Raw genomic sequence first — 11,258 nt, forward strand, 5'->3', positions numbered from 1 at the left:
GCTCAATTTCTTCTATTTTTGTTCATAAATACTGGAGCTGTATCACAAAGAACTTTATAGATTGTGGCGCCAAAATAGGGTGGTTGAGTTCTCTTGCCAGCTGCTCGAATGGTATGCTTGTTAAGAATTAGCAGGCAAAGTTTTGGTTGATTTGTAGTATTACATTTCTTATGCACTATCCGAGACTGCCAAATTAAATAATCTTTCCAAATCGCTATTAAAGAATGCCTTTAAGGAAGGACTTAAACAACAAGATTGTAGACTAAAGGGTCGAATGTTTTGTTTCAATATAGATAAAGGATCAGGGATTAAGGGTTAAAAGAAATGGGTCAGGAGTGGCATGGATTTTAAAAAATTGGAGTGTCTTAATTTAATTCTGAATTTAAAACGTGGCAAATCATAATGAAGACGTGACTATTTTTAAAGAGCCAAATTTAACCCAAAATTTAGGCCGTTATTTTAAGGGTATTCTTGAGCCAAAACAAAAGGCTGAGGATATGCCCTCATTTCGGGGTGGTCTTTAATTTTGTCCCTAAAATTGCTGATCTTTAATTTTTGCCCTTCGACTAAAAAAGTGGCCGAAAATACCTTGAAATTCTTGGTTGGAACCCTAGCAGAGTAAAAAAATACATAAAAAATCGCAAGACAAGATCTCATGCAAACTATGCCTAGTCGGGTTAAAGTTATGCCAGACATAACTTCTGTAGTATCCCAGCAGAGTTAAAAAAAAAAATCGCAAGACAAGGTTTCATATCAAACTATGCATATTCGGGATAAAGTCATGCCTTAAGAAATAGTTCGAGATACTACAGAAGTTAAGGCATATCTTTATCCCGAATAGGCATAGTGTCTATGAAAATCCTGCCTTTTGAATTTTTTTTTTTTTTTTTTTTTTACTCTGCTATGATTTGAACCTGAATTTCTGGTTTCATAGACACGCGAATAAGAGTACTTCGGCCCACAAATTTTCATTAAATGAGAAGTAGGGGAAAAATTAAAGACCACCGATTTGAGGGGCGAGAATTAAATACCAGTCCATATGAAGGCAATCCGCACAATTTTTATTTTTTATTTTTAGACCAAAAGCTAAAAGGAGATACTCCCTCCATTTCAATTTATGTGAACCCATTTGATTGGACACGGAGTTTAAGAAAGAAAAGAAGACTTTTAAACTTGTGGCGTTAAATGAGTCACATAAATTTTGTGTGGCTATAAATCATTCCATAAAGGTAAATTATTATTTACAATGCTTATAAGTCATTTGTGAATGCATTAGATGAGTTGTACACTAGAATGTGCACATTGGGGTTGTACGAGTTTTGTATCCCTGTGGTAACTTTTCTGACACCTCTAGCTTCGAATTCCGAAGGTCTAAAGGATCATTAGGCCACGCTTTCACGGTTCGCATTCGTACTGACCGCGACCCCAGGTTAGGCGGGATTACCCGCTGAGTTTAAGCATATCAATAAGCGGAGGAAAAGAAACTTACAAGGATTCCAAATATAGAAAGAAGTCATTCTTTCTGGTACGGACTAATAAAAAAATAGGTTCACATAAATTGAAACGGAGGGGGTATTTAGTTGAGTCAAAACAAAAAGTTGAAGATATTTTTAGGCCAAACACCGGAAAGGAGGAATAATCTTAATCCAAAAATAAAAAATTGAGGATATTCTTAAACCAAACGATAGGGTTATTTCCATTTCGGGGAGTATGATTGTACACATTCAAATATAGAAATGGTCTTTCCTTTCCTTTATTTACGGTGACACCTTTCCACCAAAAAACAAGATCAACGAAAATAGTTGCGCTTTTCCATACTTCTATCTAATGGGACAATCATTTATCATCTCCAAACTTCAAACAAAATTCTCAACGTACAGAACATTCATACGAACTGATCATAAAAAATGTCAAGTGACAGTGATGAAGATGAGCTCTTACAAATGGCATTACAAGAGCAAGCAACAGGCAAAAAACCACCAGAGCAACCGCCAAAGCCGAACCCGAAGAGCGCCAGCAGAGGTAAAACCAGTTCTTACAATATTACTACGGTAATATTTTTAGAGTAAATACACGAATTGACTTGAGTCATGCTAGACACTGTCCTAAAAAACTAGAAATGTTTCCCAGGTTTAAACATGCCCATCTTTAACTTTAATTAGAGGATACAACAATCAGCAAAATTAAATAATACCAGTAAGTTTTAAAGGGTCAAATTAAAAGATAACAAGAAAAGGACAATAAAAATATAAAAGAAAGAAAGCAAATGGCAGGAGAGAATGGTGGGGTTGAGAAAGGAATTGGAAGATTTCTAATTGGTATGTGCTGAAGGATGAATTATAGCCTATGCCAACATTTTATACATTTAAGACACTGGTCAAATTGCCATGTGTCAACAATTCTTTAAAATATTAATACAGGAAGTACTGGTGGTGCAACGCCGAATAGAAAAGTGCAGCAGAAGCAGAGGAAAGGAGTGGAAGAGGATGAAGATGAAGATGATTCGGATTTGGAGATACTCAGCATTTCATCTGGGGATGATCAGGAACAATCATCTAAGGATCATCGTAGTAAGGGAGCGTCAAAAAGAAGGGCAGCAAGTAGAGGAGGGAAGGATGATGATGAATTGTGGCAAGGTGGTGAACCTGATTGCTGGAAACGCGTTGATGAAGACAAGGTATCTCATTTTTCTTAATTGCCTAGTACATTTAGGGGTCGCTTGAAGACAAGTTATGCCGGGATTAGTTACTTGGTGTTATTTCTAATTGACTGTTTGGTTTGTATATTAAAAATAACATGAATTGTATAATTTCTAGGAAGAAGTCGTTTGTTTACAAAAATACCTTCCACTTTATTTAGTAGAAAAAGGGTTTGAGAGACCTCAGGGGTATTTTTGTCATTTTCATTGTTTTATCTAGGGATAATTAATTCTGGTACTATTATTCCACCATCTGACTATGATAACTTGCTCCGGTACTATTTCTAATCCCAGGATTAGTAACAACAAAGGATAAAGCAGTACTAAATGCTTATCCCAGGACTACTTATGCTTGTCCAGCATACCAAATAACCCCTTAGCGTATGTGACAATATGTATAATTATTACTCCCTCCTCCCCGATTTTTGTGATTTGTTTGACTGGACACTGGGTTTAATTATGAAATGAATACTTTTGAAACTTATGGTCTAAAATAAGTCATGCATATTTTTAATTGACAATCGAAAAAAAAAAGTGTGTCACATAAATTAGGACTGACAGAATACATTTTACTATTTTTACACACATACTTGATTCGGCCCGAAAATAGTAGGGTCTATTGAAGGACAACATCAGCCTCAGCGTGTATATGCTTTGTGGAGTCTTCCTTTTTATTGATAATTTCATCATTGCTCCGTCTCTTGTCTGTTTGGTTTGGGAGAAAACATTTTAAATTGGAAAATCATTTCTGGATTATTTCCCGTATTTTTTTTTCAATGTGAAGTAGGAATTAATGATAGTTAAGTCAAGGTGTAGGATATGGTATGATGATGTTGTGTTTTGGTAGTATTTTTGCATATTAAAGATTAACAGCACTTTCTAAGTATTAACTAGTTGAAGCAAGTGGTGTGGAGTATGTATTGGAATATATTTGTAAAGAAAATGAGTTTCGCAGAAAATATTTTCCTGAAAGATTATTTTCCATACCAAAAGGGACTTTGCTTTATTGGTATGTACTGGCTAGCACTATAGTTGCTTATTTACTTATGAGAGATTATTCTTTGTACTGCATACATTTGGGGGTTCATTTAAAGAGGCCAGTTTTATTTGTGAGGTCCTTTATATAAATTTCAAGTTACATTCCATGTGGAAGTAGATAAATAGTCTTCTTTTTCATTGTGAATCAGAATGTGTGCTTGGTGGCGCGTACTTTACTATAGTAGTTTCCGTTGTGGGTATGCATGATTAAGATCTGGTTCTAGTATGTCTTGTGGCAAATCGATTGGTACATCACTAATTCTGGCATCACTTCGTGTTTATGATTTGATTATGTTCGACTAAGGCATTATGGAGTTGCGATGGAAATTACTGATAATAATTGAAAATGGAATATATACATCTACGTAAGGCACATTTGACAGGGGGTGACGATGTAGCCTTGTTCTGAACTCGTGGTCCGAGGTTCATTCCGGAACGAGTGGTACACGGACACCATGGATCCCCTGCAGGTCATGGCTATTTGGGGAAAACATTACCATTTAGCATGTGTGTACATGGTTGTTGAGAGATTACATTTATTTCATTGTACTTCCGTAGTGATTTCCTTTTTGTGTGTGTGTGTATATATATATATATATATTCTGTTTGATGGTGTTCGCGAGCCTTATGGCACTATATCAAGGTGTGACTCACTTTCGACATTTCAAGGGTTGAATCCTTTCGTAGTAGAGCAGTTGTGATTTTTCATGCATTTAATGTCTACGTCAAGAAAGGCCAAGAATGAAATACGTAAATTAGGTGTTCGGTTGTTCATGGGCTTGTCTATATTTGTAATAAGGAATATGGAAAAGGGCCAAATATACCCCTGTACTATTGGAAACGGGCCAAATATACCCCTCGTTATATTTTGGGCACAAATATACCCCTCCACCGTTAAAGTTGTCCACCTTGGACATCCTATGCTACATGGCAATGATATTTGATGAGGTGGATGCCACTTGGCATTGCCACCTCATCACCCCTAACCCATTTTATTCCTCACATCTTCCACCACTAAAATTTCCTCCCTTCACCACCATTTTCACCATGAAGTAAGCAAAAAATAATCCAACAAAACTGGCAAGCACAATCAATTAAAAAAAGAAGTGGTAAAGTTGCCCTGCGTATTCAAGCCGTGGCGGAGTATATGATTTGGGAAACTTTGCTTGTTTTGTTGGAAATAATTCACTGACAGTAGCAAACATAGTAAAAGACTATGTATTTTCCTCAGGGTTAGATCTTGTTTCAGTGCAACTGGGACCTTTCATATCCTAGTTTTATTAGTATTGTTTTGTGGTGCTTCACTTGTCTCTCTTGCCTTTTGTTTGGTGTCTGAGAAATTTTCAGTTTTTGCATTTAAAACCGCTTTAGCTCAAGATTCTGATTTTGACACGGTGGAAATGGTGATGGAGTGTGGAAATTTTAGTGGTGGAAGATGAGAGGAATAAAATCGGTTAGGGGTGATGAGGTTGACAATGCCAAGTGGCATTCACCTCATCAAATATCATTGCCATGTAGCATAGGATGTCTAAGGTGGACAACTTTAACGGTAAGGATATATTTGGACCTAAAGTATAACGAGGGGTATAGTTAGCCCATTTCTAATAGTACAGGGGTATATTTGGCCCTTTTCCGTAAGGAATAATTAATAAGTAGATAGCAGTTGAGGATTGTCTAGAGTCATTATACCATATGTCTGCCCGTTAATTAGTAAGTTGTCTATATTATGGGGGATAACGGGAATGTTAGCCAGTTCCAATAGGGCGAAGCGGTATGAAGAGCTATCCCGATTTCATAATTTCGAGTTATGAATGTCTGAGAGTCTGTGAAGTAGATGAGGCTGTTGGGTTATGTTAGTCCTTTATACGTGATTATGTAAGTGATAGTAATAGAGGGCTTCCGAATAATTTCATGATACTTTATTACTTAGTGGGAATGATTAATAAGTGTAATCGTTAATTAACATATATGTTTATTCTGTTTAATTTTATATTATCTTGCATGAACTAATCTGAGTCGGCCTATGATGCTTACCAGTACGTGTGGTGTACGTATACTACTCTTGCTACATTCCTTTCGGAGTGTAGATGTGTTTTTAGGTAATTGCTTGGATGTTTCATTTTGTTGCAGCGGTAGATATCCTCTGGCAGCTTTTGTGTATCTCTTCCCAGACAGAAGCTGTGTCATTATTTTATTTTTACTTGCCCATTCTTTTATGTAATAGAAGCTCTTGTACATAGACTAGGTCCGGAAAATTTGTATTGTTAAAAACTGTAAGGTGTGGATTTTACTAGAAAGATATTTTATGTACTTATTTTATTCAATATTGTTGGCCCTAAATGGTAAACGATTTTGTGAAGGAAGGATGGGGTAAGGGTTCACCTACCAGGTGGGATAAGGTAGGTGCCCACACGACCCGTAATCCAGGGACGTGACAATATGTCAATACATATATAACTTCTACTTGTTGTGTTATCTGAGCTACCAATTGGGTTGTCTTTATTTCTAATTCTTTTGGTTTTTCTGTAATAGTTTTGATTAGTCTTTCTATTTCGTTTTTTGTGGGCATTTTTTCTAAGTTGAACTTATTGTTTAAAAACTTAATTTTTCTATTTATATCTACTTCTTGTGATATATATATATATATATATATATATATATATGATGGGGCCTAGTTATGGGCTCCGAGGTCAGTTCCTGAGCGAATGATACATGGACACTATGGGTCCCCTGCAGATCATGACTATTGGGCAAACAATACCATTAGCATGTGTTGGTATTTGGCCAGTGCATTGCGTTGCACATCATTACATATTATCATGCATCATCATACGACTCTTTATTATATTTCTGATTTGGTATTTTCAGTTTGTATTATTATGGTGGCATGGATCGGATTATGGATTGGGCTAGATCGCCGGGTAATGACGCTGCCTACGTAAGAACTTGGGTTGTGATTATCGATTGAGATTATTGTGGTAAGGCAAACTTGTGGCTTAGAAGTTTTCTTTTAGGTTGTGATTCAGTTATGGGATATTTTGTGACCTTGGATTGAGTATTATGTGACTATCTGCTTATCTTGCTGATTTTATGCTTGTATGCGTGAACTAATCTTAGTCGGCCTATGATGCTTACTCGGTACGTGTTGTTTGTACTGATGCTACTCTTGTTGTACTCTTTTTCTGAGTGCAGAGTTTTTTACTAGTTCCAGTTCCTGTCGTCGAGGGTGATCCGAGTCCACGCGACAGAGATTCCAGGGTAAGCTTTTGGATTAGATCTGCAACCCTGAGACTCTTCCTTGTAATTAACTGTCTTCTTTGCATTCCTGAGATAGTATTGATATTTGAGATTTGTATTTACTTTCTATCAGACTTGCATCTATGTAATAGTGGCTCTTGTACTAGTCTAGACCAGATTTTGGGATTATTAATACTTCTACACTTATCATTGATATAATTTGAATCTGTTAGCTTAGTTATTGTTTATTTCCGCCTAATTCTTATAAATGATTTGGGAATGGTTCGCCTACCTGGGGGGACAGTGTAAGTGCCATCACGTTTCACGAATTGGGCATGACAAAAAAAAATATAAAGAAATTAACTCAAGAAGATAATCAACTCAATATGAATTTTCAATGAATGTCACGATATTTTTCAAGATCGATTCAACAAAAAGATAAAATGAACCTAAAATATAATAATTTCCTCATTATTATGTTGTATTTTATATGCTTACTAAAAATGATACGTATCTTTTTCTATACTAGTTTCTCGGCATGTGCGTTGCACGTGTATATCGAGTCGTGCAGTACATGTTAAAAGTATCGGTCTATCTTCTTGAGTTCATTGCACATTCATCAATGATGTTGCCCTGTAAATATCTTTAAATCACCTTCTGGTTGCAGACCTTTTAATACAAATATCTTTTAACGATAAAAAAGTTAAATGCCTAAATTATTATTACCCTAGCTTTTGTCTTGATTTATGAAATCATTATATCTGTCTGGAATTTCTCTATTGATTTTGGTGAAAGTACCCAAAATCATTTAATTATATCCAGTACAGATTTCATACCATATCCACATCCCCATCGTGTGGGCATAGGTACGGCATCAAAAGTGAAGAGTCAACGTATCTTAACGCCATGCAATCAAAACAAAAAATAATTTTTTTTATTTGGTTGGCTGCTACCAATCTGCGAGATTTTCATTTTGTTAAAAGTCGAGAAGGACTAAAAACCGAAAACGTGAAAGGACGTAGACCCATTTATTCAAAGCCTCAAATTCCTTTCTCGGGTATAAACACGTATCTCCACCGTTTTCCCCGTTATCATTCACCAATCACCTCTTCAACCCCTGCCTCCCCCAATAATTTTCCATTATTATTAAAACCTAGGAAATCAAACAAAACAAAAAAGAAAAAAATAGAGAAAATTAACTCAAGAAGATAATCAACTTAATATGAACTTTCAATGAACGCCACGATATTTTTCAATATCGATTCAACAAAAAGACAAAATGAACCTAAAATGTGATAATTTTCTCTTTATTATCTTGTACTTTATATATTTACTAAAAAAGATACATACGTTTTTCTATACAAGTTTCTCAGCACGTGCGTTGCATGTGAATACCGAGTCGTGTAGCACATGTGAAAAGTACCAGTCTATCTTTTTGAGCCACGAGTCGTGTAGTACATGTTAAAAGTACAAGTCTATCTTCTTGAGTTCATTGCACATTCATCAATGATGTTGCCTTGTAAATATATTTAAAATACCTTCTGGATGCTGACCTTTTAATATAACTATCTTTGTCTTAAGTCATCCGCGGTCCCTTAAAGCTGTCCACAGATTCCACTTAAGACACCTCAACTTAGGCTTGTCCCGATTGAACAATTACGGTCACTAAAATGTGTACCTATTAAACTCTTTATTTATAATACGGTACACATTGAGCATATGAGATTATGTCACAGGCATGTGCATTCACGTCGGTTATCAGTGACGAATATGGTGATTCATGTTCAGGTTATATCTATTTTCGTATAGGTGGACTCATGCATATCCTGAATTGTATATGTAATAAATTCTCCCTCATGAGTTATTAGTCTTGGTGAGCAGCATGACAACGTACGCGCGATTTATTGGGCATGTCATTATTGGTAAAGTCGCGATCTTATTGTGCATATTGTCATATGTTTTCTTATTGGCAGAATAGATCGGGACCCCCCTGAACTTGTCGATTTTTATTAGTATACATCTAAACTTTACGTTGGCCTAATTAACCCCCCTAAACTTGAAAATATGGTAGGCACGACCCCTCTGGACGCTAACAACCCATGGAGGTGGTCGCACGCGCCGCCACATGGATTTTTTTGTGCATGTGGCATTTTTTAAAGGATAAAATATATATTTTTTACTTTTTAAGTTCAACAATTATTTGAATCATCTTTTTCGGGCCAAATCTGTAAAAAAAGAACTTGAAAATATTTTGACTATAATTTTTTTATTTGCCTAAAGATAATGATATTCTAATCAAGTTATTTTTATATATTTGGCCAGGAAAAGAAGAAATACATAGTAAGAACAAATAATCATTGAATCTAAAAAAGAAATCAAATAAAATATTAACCAAATATTTTACGAATTTGACCCGAAAAAAATAATGCACAGTTGAAATAAATAGTACTTGCATGAAAAGAAAATACACAATATTTTTGTAAAAAATACACCGTCTAAACTTCATTACTTTTGCTAAACCTTATTTTTATTTGAATAAAATAAATAGAATTTCAAGTTGAAACTTTCAACTAAGTTATTTAGATTTGGATCCGAAAAAAGAAAAAAAAATATATATAGCTGAAATAAATAATCATCATATCGAAAAAGAAAAAAACACAATTGGGATAAAATATGCAATGGATATTAAGAAAAACCAATAAGAAATACAATTGGATCAAATAAAATCATTATATTGATTATGTGACAATTAATAGTTGAAAAATACCCCATTTGGAAGCTGATTTTTTAATTTTTCACCCTTCCACGTGCCTAAAAGAGAGTGTATCTACGCTCTTCGCCACATCAGCGTCTAGGGGGGTCCAGGCTATCATATTTTCAAGTTGAGGGGGGTAATTAGGCCAACGTAAAGTTTAGGTGTACACTGAATAAAAATCGACAAGTTCAGGGGGGATCTAGACCATTCTGCCTTTCTTATTTGAATACTATTAAAAGTTGAACAATTGTACATATATATTGTCATGTTATTTGTGTGTGCATCTGTTGTACACAAGTTATATTGATACTTTGTTTATATCCATACTATTATTGTTGATATCCATACTATTATTGTTGATCATTCTGTATGTACACGATTTGTTCAAAAGAGTACTTTATTTACATTAAGTACGTTACTAGGTAATTTCAGCTTTAATTGTTATAATTAATTAGAGATATCAGGTTCAAGCATGAAAAATGAGAAATATTAGGAGGGAATACTTTTTTCATAAATAAGCATTACATGTCGAATTGAATTAGTTGGCTTTTAATAATTCAAATCTTTTACCAAATTTGTAAGCACCGCATGGAATTAAAACCGAAAAGAATTTTTCTGATTTCTTCGATTGGCCGCTACCAACTAGCGAGATTTTCATTTTGTTAAAAGTAAGTAAAGGACGAAAGGACTGAAAACATAAAGAGAACGTAGACCCATTTATTCAAAGCCTCAAATTCCTTTCTCGAGCACAAACACGTATCTCCACCGTTATTCCCCCGGTATTGGTCACCAATCACCTCTACAACCCCTCCCTCTCCAAATAATTTTCCTTTATCATTAAAAATGAGGGAAATCAAACAAAAATAAAAAATAAAAAATAAAGAAATTAACTCGAGAAGATAATCTACTTAATATGAATTTTCAATGAATGCCATGATATTTCTCAAGTCGATTCAACAAAAAGATAAAATGAACCTAAAATATAATAATTTTCTCTTAATTATCTTGTATTTTATATGCTTACTTAAAACGATACGTACCTTTTTCTATACTAGTTTTCTGGCACGTGCGTTGCACGTGTATACCGAGTCGTGCAGTACATGTTAAAAGTACCGGTCTATATTCTTGAGTTCATTGCACATTCATCAATAATGATGTTGCCCTATAAATATCTTTGAAACACCTTCTGGTTGTAGACCTTTTAATACAAATATCTTTTAACGATAAAAACGTTATATACCTAAATTATTATTACCCTAGCTTTTATCTTGATTTTAAAAATCATTATATCTGTCTGGAATTTCTCTATCGATTTTGTCACACACCAACTAGGGGAATCGTGCGGGCACCTACCATTTCCTACCTCGGTAGGCGAACTCTTTTTCGAAATCATTCATTCAACCACAATAAATTAATCAAGGCAACGAGTATAAGTCTCAAACATAGATAATAATAAGGATAATGAATAAGTGCAGAAATAATACAACAATCCCAAGGAATCTGGTCTAAGGCCGTACAAGAGCCACTACC

The 11,258-nt window shown here is 34.9% G+C and overlaps 1 protein-coding gene across 1 annotated transcript; it reads left to right on the forward strand.

Annotated features, from left to right (window-relative positions):
- The first annotated feature begins 1,696 nt into the window (after nt 1-1,696).
- On the forward strand, nt 1,697-7,145 carry LOC132039396 (exocyst complex component SEC5A-like). Its single transcript, XM_059429882.1, has 4 exons — nt 1,697-2,022; nt 2,421-2,677; nt 6,929-6,994; nt 7,107-7,145. The coding sequence occupies exons 1-4, from the start codon at nt 1,908-1,910 to the stop codon at nt 7,143-7,145; spliced, it is 477 nt and encodes a 158-aa protein (XP_059285865.1). The 5' UTR covers nt 1,697-1,907.
- The last annotated feature ends 4,113 nt before the right edge of the window (nt 7,146-11,258 follow it).

Source organism: Lycium ferocissimum, chromosome 12 (genome assembly GCF_029784015.1).
Source record: "Lycium ferocissimum isolate CSIRO_LF1 chromosome 12, AGI_CSIRO_Lferr_CH_V1, whole genome shotgun sequence".
NCBI lineage: Eukaryota > Viridiplantae > Streptophyta > Magnoliopsida > Solanales > Solanaceae > Lycium > Lycium ferocissimum.

Coding starts and splice junctions, on each gene's coding strand:
- LOC132039396 (XM_059429882.1), top strand. CDS start 1,908: ATGTCAAGTGACAGTGATGAAGATGAGCTCTTACAAATGGCATTACAA. Junction 2,023..2,420: donor CCCGAAGAGCGCCAGCAGAG/GTAAAACCAGTT, acceptor ATATTAATACAG/GAAGTACTGGTGGTGCAACG. Junction 6,995..7,106: donor CACGCGACAGAGATTCCAGG/GTAAGCTTTTGG, acceptor ACTTTCTATCAG/ACTTGCATCTATGTAATAGT.